This window comes from Monopterus albus, unplaced genomic scaffold (genome assembly GCF_001952655.1).
Source record: "Monopterus albus unplaced genomic scaffold, M_albus_1.0 scaffold65.1, whole genome shotgun sequence".
NCBI classification, from domain to species: domain Eukaryota; kingdom Metazoa; phylum Chordata; class Actinopteri; order Synbranchiformes; family Synbranchidae; genus Monopterus; species Monopterus albus.
In genome coordinates this window covers 4,017,494-4,034,360 of record NW_018127945.1, presented here as the reverse complement: position 1 = coordinate 4,034,360, position 16,867 = coordinate 4,017,494, and the positions used below count along the sequence as shown (strand labels likewise).

General features: G+C 41.9%; 1 protein-coding gene across 6 annotated transcripts in view; it reads left to right on the top strand.

The window, feature by feature from the left end:
* Window positions 1-16,867, top strand: part of znf423 (zinc finger protein 423) — a 185,141-nt gene that overhangs the window by 93,184 nt on the left and 75,090 nt on the right. For 4 of the 6 annotated variants that reach the window (XM_020604342.1, XM_020604339.1, XM_020604337.1 and 1 more), the window contains 15 exons: window positions 1,675-1,852; window positions 2,370-2,494; window positions 2,767-2,848; window positions 2,969-3,044; window positions 3,332-3,612; window positions 3,718-4,001; window positions 4,112-4,492; window positions 4,738-4,919; window positions 5,946-6,485; window positions 6,681-6,831; window positions 7,070-7,630; window positions 7,771-7,955; window positions 8,471-8,886; window positions 9,646-9,859; window positions 11,191-11,275. In XM_020604342.1, the coding sequence (XP_020459998.1) occupies window positions 1,675-1,852; window positions 2,370-2,494; window positions 2,767-2,848; window positions 2,969-3,044; window positions 3,332-3,612; window positions 3,718-4,001; window positions 4,112-4,492; window positions 4,738-4,919; window positions 5,946-6,485; window positions 6,681-6,831; window positions 7,070-7,630; window positions 7,771-7,955; window positions 8,471-8,886; window positions 9,646-9,859; window positions 11,191-11,275 (3,741 nt within the window). The remainder of the gene's footprint in view (window positions 1-1,674; window positions 1,853-2,369; window positions 2,495-2,766; window positions 2,849-2,968; window positions 3,045-3,331; window positions 3,613-3,717; window positions 4,002-4,111; window positions 4,493-4,737; window positions 4,920-5,945; window positions 6,486-6,680; window positions 6,832-7,069; window positions 7,631-7,770; window positions 7,956-8,470; window positions 8,887-9,645; window positions 9,860-11,190; window positions 11,276-16,867) is intronic. The other 2 variants (XM_020604340.1, XM_020604343.1) reach the window with 1 other exon arrangement.

The window sequence follows — 16,867 nt, the reverse complement described above, 5'->3', positions numbered from 1 at the left end:
ATCAGAGCAGTTCTGCTCAGTCTGAGCCTTTAGCAGGTGATGCTTTTGTATCTTCCTCTCATGTCTACTCATCTCATTCTCACAAATTTTTCACCTTTATATTCTGTGTTTCTGCTGTGCACTCTCTAGGATGATACATGGTTTGTTCTTCTCCTTTCACCCTGTCAGCACTTAAATGTGCTTCTTCATCCTTCCTTTCCTCCTCCATGCTTTCAGTTTTGCTCTCCTTCTGCCACATCTCTCTCATTCTCTCTCACGCTCTCTCTTACCTCATATTAGGCTTAATGCTGACATCTATATTCCTTATGTTTTCTTAAACATTTCTTGCTTCCAGTCAAATTTATAATTCATGTTTTTGCCATTGTTTTTTTTTTTTACCCAGAGCCCACTGTACAGTTCTGTTTTGTCATCACAGTTCCTACGTTTTCCTGGTGATCGATTCATCATGAGAATCTGGTTTTTCCACCCCCTCTCTGCCAGGTGTAATACACAGTAGACTAGATGCACACAGAAGTCACATTTTAAAACTGTGTGTGCTTTGGAGGGGTGTCTAAAATTATCAAGAGAAACGTCTCTTCTGCACATGTGCCTGGGCGCCTGTTTGCATTGCAGAAATATCAGCTCTATGATGAATATTGGCACAAGTCATGTCTAGCTTTTTCCACTCTCTCTGTCCTATCACTCTAGTTGCCTTATTTTCTTTTTTTCTTTGTTTATAGTTTTTAATAGGCCTAGTTAATTTAGCTATCAGAAGCAAAGAACCAACCCCCCTAAATCTGCTCTCACACTTTGGTCTCACATTTTTCAGGCAAATGCTATATAGCCTCACTGTGCTGCTTCACACAGCACACAAAGAAGAACAGAACAATTTCGGGCATTATTCAGACCCCTCTTTTGTTGTCTCGAATCCATTCTGAAGTGTCTATTAAAGGAGTCGTGGCCTTTTTGTCGCCTCTGTGCCAGACTACACAGGAGGGAGAAAAAAGAGGGAGAGCGGAATAAAGAAAAGAGCAATGCATAATCTGCTATGTATGACAGATAAAAGGAGTGAATATTGCCATCTTTCCGCTCTGCTCTCCACATCTCCAAATCGCTTTTCCAACATTTCAATCTGCCAAGGACCTAATGAAAATATGATGAGGTGGATCTATGGTCCTCAGGGATGGATGGAGGGATGGGAGGGGGGTGAGGGGAGGGATGGAGTAAGAGATGGCTGCAGAGGGAGGATGAAGGGAGAGAAAATACACTCTGTCCTTATTTCTGGGCTCCGATGGGGATACATAGTTCTTGGAGCTTTCTATTTAGATGTTGCTGCTGGAGTGTGTTTCTCTCTTCCGTTTTATTCTCTCACTTTATCTCTGCCATCCTCATTTTCTTTCTTTATTAGTGTGTGTGTAACCAAGGTAAATTTGTTTGTTCTTTTGTTTATATCTTCTTTTTTCTGATTTGAACTCCCATAGGCTGCTTCTCTTGCCTTTGCCTTCCAAGAAAGATGAAACTTCTTCTTAATCATTGTAATGCTCCTCTTTTTACCCCCACTTTATCTGCCTGTGTTCAGTCATCGTTTTTTTTTTTTTCCTGTAATCTTGCAGCTGTGTACAAAATGTGCTTTTGCTTTTTTTTTTGAATCAAACATTTATTACAATTTTCTGTATCCATCTCCTCTTCTGTCAGATGGTGAAGATGACCCCACGGGGCTGTCCTGGGTACCTTCCTCACCCTCCAGTAAAGACGTGGCATCGCCATCACAGATGCCTGATGGCTGCTGTGACCTCGGCATGGCCACTGGCGGTGAGGAAGAAGGAGGTGCTGGTCTGCCGTACCCCTGCCAGTTCTGTGACAAGTCCTTCAGGTATCAACTCACACATTTGGTTCTCAAGATGCTGCAGGTTCTGCACTGATGCACACAGTGTATTGTAGTCAATAATACTAATGTCATATTTGGATGTGCAGTTGCATCCTCACATCCCACTCATGAATATCAATATATACTTGAATAAACAGTATTACCATGGTAACATAGTCCACTAAGGCAAACAGTGAAAGGAATGAGGTGAATACATTTCTCACAAACATCTCCAGGGATCAACTCAAGACCCACTTTAAGAACAGCTGTCACAGACACCATAAAGTCATCATCATAATCCTCCATATTTCCTCTTCTACCTAGCTGTCCTCTATCTTTTTGCCTTTCTTATTGTGAATAGATGTATTCAGTGAATTGACATAAACCATATGTACCACTTGAATCTATTATGGAGAAGATGTTTACCACTTTGTCAGCTCCACCACAGAAATAAATGAGACTCATTTTCATCATGAGTCTTTGTGAATGAGATGTTCATCTGTCCTCTCTTGGTCTTCTTTAGTCGTCTAAGCTACCTGAAGCGCCATGAGCAGATTCACAGTGACAAGCTGCCTTTCAAGTGTACCTTCTGCAGCCGGCTGTTTAAACATAAGAGGAGCAGAGACCGCCATGTCAAACTCCATACAGGCAGGCATAAATACAATGCATGGTTATTGTGTTTTAGTGCCTAACTGACCTCACTGTACTAAGACTAGAGGACCATTGTCAAATCCATATTAATTTACTTACCTTGGAATTTTTTGTTATTCCAGAAAAAAAAAGTAAAGAACAACATCAGAGTCAGACTTGAGTTAGGATTGGTAACATATTCTGTTTGCCAGCGGCAGGTTGTTTGTAACATCTTCAACAAAGCTATTTTCTAAAGTAATTCTCTCTCATCAATCTGTCACCGGATACAGGAGATAAGAAGTATAGTTGTCAGGAGTGTGAAGCTGCTTTCTCCCGCTCTGATCATCTGAAGATCCATCTCAAGACACACAGGTAGCTGCTTCTGATCCTATTATTATGAAATCTGTACTTAGACATTGCTTTTGATTCATACTTGACTTTTTGGACTTTGATTTGCAGTTCTGTTTTTTGTTTTTTAATTCATACCTCCAGCTCCAGCAAACCATTTAAGTGCAGTGTGTGTAAGCGTGGCTTCTCCTCCACGTCGTCACTGCAGAGCCATATGCAGGTGAAGAGTTTCTATTTTTATATCAAATATTACTCCTAAAATGACTTCTTTATACTACTGCTCATGTGGCTGTTATTCCCATAGTTACTTAGGCAAATTTCAAAATAAATTTTATTTGTAAAGAATCAAAATAAGGAGTTGACACAATTAGCAATAATACAACAAGTTCATGTGTTGACCATAGTAAGACACAGAACACCCATTGTTTTTACAGTCATATGAAAATATTGTGACAGAATATTTTACAAGCCATACTTGGTTGAACTTTTACTTTCTGACTCTGGCAGGCTCACCGCAAGAACCGAGAGCACCTTGCACTGAGGAGCGAGAGGGATGGAGTGAGGAAGGGAGCAGGAGGAGATGGTGACTTGGAGCAGGACCTGTATATGTGTGATTACTGTGAGGAGACATTCAGCCAGACTGATGAGCTAGAGAAACACGTCCTGACCAGACACCCCCAGCTGTCTGACAGAGCCGACTTGCAATGCATCCACTGTCCTGAGATTTTTCTCGACGAGGCTTCACTCCTCACGCATATTGAAACACAGCATGCTAACCGCAAACACAAGTAATACAAAGCTCTGCTTTTAAATCTCGCTAAATCCCTGATTTTCAATCATGTGGAATGCTGAAATGGAATTTGCTTTTTGCTGGTGTTTTCCCATTTCCCCAGATGTCCTGTCTGTTCAGAACAGTTTCCTTCAGTGGAGGATGTCTACTGCCACCTGGACAGCCATCGCCAGCCTGACTCTTCCAATCACAGCGCTGGCAGTCCTGACCCTGCACTCGGCAGCGTGGCCTCAATGAGCTCAGCCACTCCAGATTCGAGCGCCAGCCTAGAGAGAGGCTCCACACCTGACTCAACCCTAAAGCCCAGCCAGGGCAATGACCGAGGACGCAGAAGAGGCACTGACACTGGGGAAGAGATTGGGATAAGCCTGGGTCATCAAGGTGGAGGTATGGCAGTCACTTATCTACAGACAAAACTATTCCACATTTCTTGGCTTAAAAGCGTAGACCACCTCTGTGTTTTTCTAAGACAGCAGCTTATCTGTCCATCTCTGCAGGGGGAGGAGGGAATTGGGCTAAAGTGACATATTCTTGCCCTTATTGCTCCAAGAGAGACTTCCATAGTCTGGCAGTGTTAGAGATACATTTGAAGACCATTCATGCAGATAAGCCACAGCAGAGCCATACATGTCAACTCTGCCTGGACACTCTGCCAACACTTTATAACCTCAACGAACATGTGCGCAAAGCTCATCGTGCCAGTGGAGGAGCAGTAGGAGCAGCTGCAGCAAACTTTCCCCTGCTTCAGTTCACCAATGTCACAGCATTTCACTGCAACTACTGCCCAGACATGTTTGGAGACATCAACTCTCTGCAGGAGCACATCAGGGTGTCGCACTGCCTGCCTGGAGGCATTGTGGCAGGATCCACGACATTAGGTGTGTTGTTGGGGAAAGCTATAGTTCTTGGAGTATGGAAGGTCACCTACAGTGTTTGTGTTTTGCTGTCTCCTGAAGAATAATAACAATTTAAAAACCTAAGAATGTGGGTTTCCCTTGGATTAGTATTTTATTAAGTGTCTGGAGTATGTATAATATGCACTGTACATTACTCCATTAAATACCTTGCATTACTTTAGTGTCATAAATTAATGTACATAATGAACATAACTCCTCCTTCCTAGAAGGGAATCATGCCTTCTTCTGCAACCAGTGCTCCATGGGATTCCTGACAGAGTCTTCGTTGACAGAACACATTCAACAGACGCACTGCGCTTCTGCAGCAGGGGGCGGAACTGCATCTGGAGGAGCTGTGGCCAAACTGGAGTCCCCTATACTACAGGCTGCATCCCAGTCCTTCATGGAGGTGAGGATCAAAAACAAAAACAGCCTTTTAATCAGAGTGTATTAGTTATAGCTTACATATTTTCACGTTAAAGCTACTACTAATCAGTGGTTGAGTTGATCAGCTGGTTCCTCTTAAAGTAAGTGGTGTCTTGTACTTTCTTCTGAGCACAATAAATAAATACTCTATGCTTCAGTTTAAAGATCCTTGATAATTTTGTGAATTGTCTTCTGAGTTTGTTAGAGTTACTGCTAGTCCAATTGGAGCTGATTCAACTAAAACTTTTACATTTTTTTGTTCTAAGTCATAGGTGCTGCACAACAATTACATATTCCAAAAAACTGAGAAAACCTTAGAAAAAATCAACTGGACTAGATTTCTAGATAGAAGACGTTTCACCTCTCATCCAAGAGGTTTCATCAGTTCTGACTGACTGGTGTTTAGCCGGAGATATTTATCCCCCTTGGTGGTGTTTCAGTCCTTTGAAGGCCAACAATGTCCCTTAACTACTGAGTCGTTGCAGCCCGGTATCGGTGAGAGTCGTTACCTGTTTTTGAATCCTCCCCTGTCGACCGACGCCTATTGTCCTGGTGGGCATGTTTGGGCAGAGATCTCAAAACAGGATTGTAGGTGGAAGACAAGTTGTGTCTTAGTCCACCACCCCTATTTAGTGAGGGGTGTTCTATTTTTTACAAAAATAGCTTCCTTAACACCTCTCTCAAACCAGCAATGTTCTTTGGAGAGGATCTGGACTTCACTGTCCTCAAAAGAATGTCCTTTGTCCTTCAGGTGGAGGTGGACTGCTGATTCTGGTCCACTGGAGTTGGCCCTCCTGTGTTGGGCCATGTGTTTGTGAAGTGAGTCAGCAGTCCACCTCCAGAGTTTTGAGTATGGCTGTTATGGCCCATCTGACTCACTCATGGTTTTTCTTTCTTGCATCCTCTCCAAAGCTTTTCCATTTTCTGTTTTACTCTCCAAGGTCTAAATAATACTATATGTCACTGTATAATAACATTTAAAAAGTAAAGTATTATTGTCCATGTACAGGTTTACTCCTGCCCTTACTGCACCAATTCTCCTATCTTCGGCTCACTCCTCAAGCTCACCAAGCATATAAAGGAGAACCATAAGAACATTCCATTGGCCAACAACAAACGGCAGGCAAAGGTTGCTGACCTAAGCCCCGTTTCTTCTGATGTAGAGATCTCCTCCCCAAAACGTAACAGACTAGGAGGGGACTCCACCCCCTCCATGGGGAGCAATGGGGACTACCCCTGCAACCAGTGTGACCTGCGGTTCACCAGCTTTGAGGGTTTCCAGGCCCACCTAAAGTCACACCTTGAAATGCTGCTGAGGCGCCAGTCCTGTCCCCAGTGCAACAAGGAGGACTTTGAATCCCAGGAGGCATTGCTTCAACACCTGACAGTGCACTACACTACCACATCAACCCAGTATGTGTGCGAGAGCTGTGATAAGCAGTTCTCTTCGGTGGATGACCTGCAGAAACACCTGCTGGACATGCACACCTTTGTCCTGTATCACTGTACTCTCTGTCAGGAAGTCTTTGACTCCAAGGTCTCCATACAGGTGAATGAGTCAGCTGGCTCTTATTTGTTTCCCTTTGTATTTTTAGGTTTTTATTTCACAAAGAACCCTCACATCAGTGCATGAACTAGAAAAGTGTGAGGGTTATCCTGTAGTTGGTAAATTGAAGACATTAGTGAAACAACCATAGGCATCCAACCAAGAGATTCCTTCCTTTTTTCACCTTCTGTCATCTAGGTGCATTTGGCAGTGAAGCACAGCAATGAGAAGAAGCTGTTTCGCTGCACAGCCTGTGCCTGGGATTTCAGGAAGGAAACAGACCTTCAGCTCCATGTTAAGCATAACCACCTGGGCCAGAGGTCTGGCCTCCCTGGGGGCCTTGGAGCAGGTACAGTGCATCCAGGATTAAGTGACATAAAAAAAAAAAATCACAGTGATTGTGGTGTTGATGGCTAAATACAAAATAACATAATAAAGACAAGAGAAAGTTGAATCCACCAAATAAAAACAACTAAACAACCCAAACCAAAAAATTGCACTTAAAAATGAAGGTGTGGAGTTTGCACAGTGTTGTAGGCTAGATCGAGTTTGAATTTGTTTATCTTAACTTGATTTTTGCCTCACAGGACTCAAACCTCGGAAGTGCATCTTCTGTGGCGAAACATTTGGAACAGAGGTGGAGCTCCAATGCCACATCACTACACACAGCAAGAAGTTCACATGTCGGTTCTGCAGCAAAGCTTTCCATGCCATCTCACTGTTAGAGAGACACCTGAGGGAGAAACACTGCATCTTTGATGGTGGCAGCATAACCGGCAATGGAGGTGGTACAGGGAACAGTGGGAGCCAGAATGGGACACCCAATGGGCTGGTACAGTCCTCCAAGCGAGGAGGAGCAGGAAGTGGTGGTAGTGGAGGCACAGGAGGTGTCGAAAGAACAACAGTGGTGGCTGCAGAACAAGCTGACCTGCAGAACATGCTGCTGAAGAGTGGAGTTGTGGGAGGAGGAACGGGCCAGGGAGGAGATGCCACCAACAGCCATGAGGCAAGCGGGGGTGAGGAGGAGCTAGACAATTCAGAGCCTATGTATGCCTGTGATATCTGTGGAGCAGCGTACACCATGGAGTCGCTGCTACAGAACCACCGGCTGCGTGACCACAATATCCGTCCGGGAGAGGATGATGCTGGTAATGGTTCCCTGTCACTCAGCTCTTTTAAAGAAGAGATTGTTTTCATACCTTCTTTGAAGCCAGTTGCTAAGCATGACTGAACCCTAGAAAAAAAAGTAATTATTGGGTATGATAATAATAATATTTATGTTTACCAGGCTCTCGAAAGAAGAAGGCAGACTTCATCAAAGGGAATCACAAGTGCAATGTGTGCTCCAGAACGTTCTTTTCTGAGAATGGGCTTCGTGAGCATGCTCAGACACACCGCGGCCCCGCCAAACACTACATGTGTCCAATATGTGGCGAGCGCTTCCCTTCCTTGCTAACCCTCACTGAGCACAAGGTACTGTTACATTTACTTTCCACTCTGTTTATTTGGGGCTACATGCCTGTCTTTTGAGGTATCTATGTAATTTAGAGGGTTCTTCTGGGAGAACAAATGTAGTGTAGATGCCCTCACTGGTATAACAGCACAGCAGCCTGTAGTGTAGTCACATGTTTTTGCTTTTAATTGTGTTACTTTTTTGAGGCTCTATCGGGATATCTGTCTTTTGATCCTAAAATGATCCTGAAATGGCTGTTTTGAATTTAGACTTAAAATTTTTAAATTGGCCTGAGAGGCAATTTGTGCTCCACCACAGAAGAGGAAAAATATTTGCATATTGGCTGAATTCTTGCTATTTCTTAAAAATATTACAGATTTAATATATAAATGTTTTTCATGTACTATCATATTGATTGTGCTAAACAATGTTGTTGATTCTTTTTTTTATTTTGATGAAGAATAGCTTAAAGATTGGTTTGTGGTGCAGTAATATTACTTGTCTCATTTTACTGGTAAATCCTGTCTCCCTGCAGGTGACCCACAGTAAGAGCCTGGACACAGGAACTTGTCGAATCTGTAAAATGCCCCTGCAGAGTGAGGAGGAGTTTATAGAGCACTGCCAGATGCACCCTGACCTCCGCAACTCCCTCACTGGCTTCCGCTGTGTTGTCTGCATGCAGACCGTCACCTCCACCCTGGAGCTGAAAATCCATGGCACCTTCCACATGCAGAAGCTTTCCACTGGCTCTGCAGTTGGAGTAGCTGGAGGAGGAGGTGGGAGTGGAGGTGGAGGAAACGGCTCAGCCTCCTCATCACCTAACGGGCAGCTGCAGCAACATAAGTTGTATAAATGCGCCTTCTGTCTGAAGGAGTTCAAGAACAAAGGAGAGCTGGTGAAGCTGGATGTCAATGGGCTGCCTTATGGCCTCTGTGCTGGCTGCATGAGCAGGTAGGTGTTCATTTTATAATCCCTGGGGATAACTGTGTGTTAATATAGACAAGGTAAACACTGGATAACTTTATTAAATCAACATTGGTTCAGAGGTTTTCTTATGTCAACACATTTGAAACATGATTCCTCTGGTCACTCCTAAGGCCATTTCATACATGAAGCATACCACGTTGCAGGGTTGAAGTCTATGTGCATTACCTGGTGCATTGTTTGCCACCACAGTGTCTTTTCCAGTGACTGGGGACTTAGAGGGCAGGAAGGCTGTGTTGAGCTGAGAAGAGACAAGCAAATGGCAACTATCTTGGCTGACTGTGATAAGCCGAGAGACTGGTCAATCAAGCAGATATGAATAAGACATATTGACAGTATTTATGACCCTAACTATCTCAGTAATGCAGCAAAAATAAATTTTAATGTTCATTTTAGATGCAAACTGTGGAAAGCTATAGGGAACAATATTTTAAAAGACAGTGTTTGAATTTGAATATTTTAAAATCACCATCTCTTTTGACCACTTCAGCTGATAGTATCCTGTTCAATTGATACACCTGTATGTTTTGTCTGCCAAAAGGTGGTCACATATTTTTGAGTATTCCTAAAGTGTGTTTGTGTGGGTGGTTGGCTGGTGGGGGGGTGTCATTCTTTCATAAACATAGAGTACAACAACACACAGACTGACATGCCGATACTTCTACTGTATTTTTATTTGGCAGTACTTTCGATCACTAAAATGAACCAAATGCTTAATCAAATCAGGGGCACAAACGGCCAGAGCCCCAGCCAGGTAGGAGCTGCCACGCCTGGGGACACGCAGGGAGAGAAGAGCATGGCCGGGCTGAGGTGTCCAGAGTGTGGGGTGAAGTTTGAAAGCCTGGAGGACTTGGAGAGTCACGTGCAGACAGATCACCCCGAAGTCAGCCCAGAAACCAGTGCAGCAGGAAAGAAGGCTGAGGCTTCACTTGCACCTAAGGTGAGACAGAGTACAGATAGTACAGAGAGATAAACAGTTTGACAGAAATGTTTGAATTGAGTTTTTCTTCTGAAAACCTCTCAAACCAAGTCTCTGGCATAGCTATTTACTGAGATGATGTGAAGAGTATCTACTCAAATACTGAAAACTACAATCAGGTCTACATCTTTAATATTAGTGTACCGGTAATGCCATCAGATAAAATGGACAGAAGTGACTGGTAGATGAAACCGTACACAAATACTGTATGTTTGCATGAGTCGTGTGTGAAGTGTTGGTGTGTGCTGCTTTTGTGTCTGTAGCTTGCGTACATGCACTTGTTTGTATGTTGGTCTGTGTCAGCTGAGCCCCACTGGGTCCAATGGCTGGGGCATGCTGAGGCATTGCGGGAGCTGTTCGCTCTACTTGATATTGACAGTCAGGCTCCCCGGGACCCGCTGCGTGTCTGTGGGTGTGAGTGTGTACTTGCAAGTGTGTGTATGTGTGTGTTAGTCGCAGTTCCCCGGGACTCACTGTCTTACCTGCACCTTTGTTTCTGCTTAGTCTAACAGCACAAAGTAGACAAAGTAGGATTTGAGAGAGAGAGAGTGTGTGTGTGTGTGTGTGTGTGTGTGTGTGTGTGTGTGCCTGCGTGTGTGTTTTGAGTACTCTGTCTAGCAGAATGAAGCAGCAGAGAGATGGTGGAAGTGGGGCCTTTGTGTATTTTGTATGTGTTTGTGCATGAGTGATCGCTGTGTGCTGTGAATGGATAAGCATAGTCTCCGCTTTGCTCTCTCTTTGTTTGTGTCTCTCACCCTTGTTTTTCTGTCTTTTTCTTTCCCTCTTGTCCTGTTTTCTTCTTCTACTCATCCCCTCTGTTTTCTTTCATTGCTTCTTCCCTTAATATACAGCATCTCCTCTTCCCTCCCTTATTAATTCCTGTCTCTCTCTCCCTTTCTGTCTTTTACTCTGGCCCTCTGTAGTTTTTGCGTGTGTGTGTGTGTGTGTGCGTGTGGCTGTTCTCTTCCTTTCAGCTTTGTGTGATTAGTGTGAGACTTTAAGGGATTCACGTCTAGCTATCACTGGGAAATACTGTTGTGTACTTTCATTCTTTGCCCAAAATGCCACGCCTCTTTTACACTTGACCCTCTATTAAATGTAATATATGACTTAATTTTAGATATTGAAATCAGATTTTTATTCTAGTTAGTTATGATTTGTATGTCCTTGAAATGTTTGTTGTATTTCTGATTTCACAAAAGACAGATATGGCCATTTAGCAGAATGGCCAGCTCTTAGTGTTTTACATAAAAGATAATGTCTTTTGGTGTTTGTGTGTGGTTATCTTACAGAAAAAGACCTACCAGTGTATTAAATGCCAAATGACGTTTGAGACAGAACGGGAGATCCAGATTCATGTTGCAAATCACATGATTGGTGAGTGTGGCACAGCTTTTCCTAAGTTATTTTCCTAAGTGGGTGTGTCATTATTGATAAAGTGTATGGGTGCCTGTGACTGACACATCTCCTTGTTTTGTTTCCGTTTAAAAGCACAACTGCTGGAATTGTTTTCTTTTTGCACACATTTAATATGAACACTAGCAGACACAGCAATTACACAGAGCAACACATGCACGCATACACACACAGATGAGACAGATAGATGAAATGAAGAGCTCTTTTCAGCTTGTGGACTGCCTGGACCAAGTGTTGTCCAGATAAAGCTTTACATACCAAAGGTAAAACAAGAAAAATCTTTCAGGAGCCACAGTTACCAGTTCATTCAAACACTGAACTCCTCTGTCCATCTCTGAATATGGCTGTTTACTGCCTGGATGTAGTCAAACATTTCATATTCTAATCTGTGATGCTCTGATGCTACTGCAGGTGTGGTGAGTTAACACTAAGGAGAGTTGAAGTGAAACATAATGTCATATCCAGTGCAGGTAGATAAAAGCATTTCTACTTTAATCAGTGTTGTATTGTAAGGATGTCACGATACCAGAGTTTTGGTAGTTGGCACCAAAACCACTGAAATTCTATGATACTCGATACCAATTTCAATACTACGGCAAAAAATAAGCCAATTAAATTAATGTATTTCAGCATGAAATTTTTATTCCATTCCAGCAACAAGCGTACGATGGAGCCTTCAAGTAATAAAAATGCATTACTGTTAATTAAAATAGAGCAGTATTGTACAAATAAATAAAAAAAATATCAACTTTTCTGATTTAACATTTCTACTGCAGTACCCAGCTGTCTGAAATATGAAAAGAGAATCCTGATACTGTGAAAAGACAATTAGGAGATCTCAATATTCAGGTAGGTAACTTGTAGCTCAAAGAAACCCACAAAGGCTGCTGCACATGCAGCATGCTAACACACACACACACACACACACACACTACTATATGCTGACAGGCTGAATGGTAACGTTAATGTTGGTAGTGTACTACAGTTATTATGAGCAGCGCTAGCTCATGTTTAGTGTTGCTTCATTAGCCTAAACAAGTTAATGTTAGGCTTTGTGAATGTTGGGTATGGAGCACTGATGCAACAGATACAGCGGTTGCAGTTCGCAAACCGTAGCGGTACCATTTCAAGAGTATGAACAACTACCATACTTATGTGGTACCTTTGGTATCAAACAAGTACCATCACATTTTCAGCTTTTTGGTATCAACCTGGTCGAAGTATCAGTTCTCGTGACATCCTTGTTCTGTTTGCCATTGTACTGCATCTAAAGGGGTGAAACTGTAAGAGCATGGCTAAAGATAAACATATTTACCAGAATATTAGGTATTAAATTCAAATGGCTGAAATAGTAGTTTATAAAATTTATTTATTTATTTATTTGAGCTCTCAGCCTACAGAAATGTGCTTCCTGCTGCTAAGTAATTACAGGTATATGCATATTTACAGTATACTGTTTATAATATTTCAGCAAAGCATCAGAAACAAATGTGCTCTGCAGGCACTGAGTTAGTGAACAGAACTTACACTAACAGTTTGAGTTTAAAGAGACAATTCTGACATTTGACTAGGGACACAAAATCACTGTCAACTCCTGTTATGCTGCTGGACCACTGTAATACCTGATCAAAAAGAAACGCTTTACAATGTATGCACCTTGTTTTCTATTGTAAATGACTAAGCCATTACATCATACACATGTAGCTTTAGTCATATATATTTGTCTGGCCAGATGCAGTTCAGTAAAATAATCACAAAATCCAATTCAACCACTGCAATAATGTTAAGCTTTTTCATTTTGGTCCCATTACTGCCTCTTAATGAAAAAGAAAAAAACTGGCAACACTTTATTTTATAGGTCTGTACATTTTACTTTATTTCTCAGTGATTACCTAGGAAGTTTCCTGGAAGGAACCATATAATTTGGTACTAATTAACAGGTAAAATTGGAGAGGGATCACTTTGTACACTTCCAGTTATTTCTAAATGCTAAGCTACAACAAACTCGAGGCTTTGTTTAGATGTCAGAAGGTGAACTACACAAAATGCAAAATGTTAAATTTAACAAACAACCATCCAGTTCACCAGAAATGAAAAATGCCATTTCAAACAATTAAAACATAAACATTAACTAGTTTAACTGAACAATTTCTTTCCTGGAAATTAATCTGGAAGCCAATATTAAACTCAGCACAACTCAGTCTTAGAACTTTTTTCTCTAATTAATGCCAAAGCACAAGGCTCTTTGTAGGAATCATTCAAGAAATTATTAGAAAATAGCAGACGTGTAAAATCAAGTGTTACCAAAAAGTCATATTTGTGTGTATGTGTGTACAGTAAGTACACCTATGTGTGTATTTAACTAAAGACGTTGTACCAAGAATCTACCTCCATAGTTTGAAGCCTCTTTTTTTATGAGCTTCCCCTGTGACAGTTTTTTTCACTTGCTACTAATTTGCTGCCTTAGCATCTCTGTTGTCATGGAGATTAACGAGTTGGACCTGTGAGTTGCTCTGGGGAACAAACGCTCTGCACACCCCACCCTCAGCCCCATGCTAGACCTGACAGGCAATCCCAGAGTCACTGGTGTACTCTGAGGTGTGTGTGTGAGAGAAGGAGAGAGAGAGAGAGAGAGAGAGAGAGAGAGAGAGAGAAACTGTGGTAGAGCAAGTGTGTGTGTGTGTGTGCTGCCATAGCTGTGAGTCGTCGAGTAATGTCTGGAGACTGTAGAAGACAGAGTTGAAACAGAAGTACAGCTGGAGTAACTTTTACTTCATTCCCCTCGGTCCATACACACTCTCACACATAATCATACACCTGCTGTCTCACAAACACAGGGACAAACTCTCCCACACATTCACACACACCACACACATAAAAGAACACACACTAAGTACTTTTTATCATGTTTTTACCTACAGTTTCTCTCCATCCATCTTCTTCACTGCATAACTAACAAAAAACTCCCTTTCATTCTTTCAGTTTTTGCCCTCCTCTCCTTGTGTCTCTGTGAGTGTCTCCTGTCAGCTTCTAACTTTTGTTCCCTCTTCTTCCATTTCTTCCATCTCACCTCCATTCTTTAATGCTGGGAATCCTGCCCGTCACCCAGTGTTAACACAGTTCCTCTGCCTTGTTTGATACCGTAACTCATCCCTGTTTCTCCTCCCTTTCCCTGCATCCCCCACACCCATCTACGCACGCACACGCACACACTGGTGGCAGTTTTGGGTTAATTAATGTGTTAATTGTGTCGAAACCTAGTGCAGATTAATTATGAAATTGAGGCAGATTATTTTTAAGAGCTTGCCCAGTTCCTGTTATTACATTTCCTACAAACCTCCCCACACCCACTCCAAGAACAAGGGAGAACATTCTGAAGAGAGAAAGATTTTATTTGGTTTGCATGCATTGCTGGTAAGAAAAGTATGAATCAAACAGAATGTGTTAATTTCTGTGTCATCATTCACATTCCCCCTTTGTCTCTAGGTCTTCTTTCATTTTATTGAGCAGTGTGCGCTTTTAACTTTGGATTTGCTTTAAAAAAAAACACAAGCGTTTAGGGCACATGACCACATGAGTGTTAAGGAACGGCTTGTCACATTTTCAGGTAGCTTCATCCATAGCTGTGTGCAACCACCTCTGTTACTTTCCAAAATGGACAATCCGCCATTCACACCCACTTTAATTTTTTGATCTGTCACCTTGCCTCTCTGAGTTTGTGTTCTCTGCTTCTCTCTGGATCCCAGGTCACATCAACTTAGTGGACTACACTGGTCTGTTGTTTGAAATGTGCTGCAAATTAAAATGAAGCCTTTATTATACTATGTTTTATTATGGCTATAATTCATAATTCTGTGTGGCTTTTACCTGTTGACTATCAAATCACCATGAGATCACAGGATCATGTATTCTTCATATTAAAAAACAGAGTTAATGGTATAAGACATGGTGATAGAGTTGAATGTGTGAGGGTCCTTCTGTCCTTCCTCTGTCATTACATTCTTTCCTTATCTTTGTCCAGTTCTCTACCTTTACTTAGTCCTCATTTCCTTCTTTTACAACACCCCAGTTGTCATCTTTGGGAAAGTGGCTCTGCATGTCTACTAGGAGTGTGACGATACACTTGGCTCACAAGATGAGACGATACATGATATTGGGTTCATGAGAATGAGATGAGATGATATTTTAACACTACTTTTAATAAATCTTCAATGACAAAATATATGACTGGAAAAAAGTCTTGTATTTGACTGAAAGTCACAAAATGCTAAATAGTGCAGGTGTATTTTGAAATGTTTTACCTAATCATCTTGTAGTGACTGTCACTTCAGTTCTACTTTCTGAGTATGAATTATCATATGCGGTAAAAGACAACAATATACAAGCACTGTAAAAGGTTTTGCCACAAACTCAGCTGACTGGCTTCTGTCCTGTATGATCTCACATGAGTCTCTTCAGAACTTAAAACTGCATAAAGTATCCATGAGCTTCTAACTTCTAACTGAAGCTGTGTGTGACCTTCTAAATTAAATATAAAAAAGTAGTGGGGGCATCTTCTATACTAGTTTCATCCTAACACACTGTTGTACTGGCTGCTGCTCTGGTTCTGTTATGTACTGATCACGGGACAGCTTTCACCTCGACAATAAATATCATCACATTTTAATATTATGAGATCTCATGATACGAGATCTCGTCACATGCCTAATGTTTACCAGTCTCATCAGAACACACACACACACACACACACACTTCAGCTCTCACTTTCAGTAGCTCTGCTACTGCTAGGTGTGCTTGTGTCACTTCTGATATGCTCACTCAGTTCATTGGCACACATTGGCATTAGACTACCTCTCAGCCTGTCAGATTGTCTGTGTGCCACTAAAAAAATGTGCATGAAGAAGAAAATCTAAAATGGCAAATGATACTCCCTGGTCAAGAGGTCTGATCATATACGACGACCTTGGCATGTTTCTCTTGTTCTTCAGTCACAGAAAACCTGTTATCATGGCAGTGACTGTTGACTGAATGAGGGAGAAGAGAGTTTTCTGTTAGTTAATCGGGTCCAGTAATGTGATTGTCACATTCCTCCATGGGTAATACAGGGTGCACCCCATGGTCCTGTTAATTACGCTGTCAGAAAAAGAAAGAGAGAAAACGTTCAGCCAGACAGAGGAAGAGAGGGTCAAAGTGAGAAGTCTAGAGAGAAATCTGTGTACCTCAGAGGAAACATGATCGCAAGTATGACTGCCATTTGGGCTCAAGCCAACAGCAGTTTAGGTGACATTTTTCCCTAAAAGGTATTCACTCCTTTTTGCTTACTGCCTATTTCAAAAGCATTATTATTACTTAACATGTTACTCTGTCCATTATACTGCTCATGTTCCTTGTCTCCTCTTCCCTAACATGATTAAATCTCCTTAAACTCCGTAAAATAAAAGTCATACCACACATTTACCCAATTATCCAGGATCTCTTTTACATCAGAAATGTAGCAATTGGCTGCATGGCACATAATGTGAATGCTCTCATTTCAGCAGAGTGTTTTCAAAA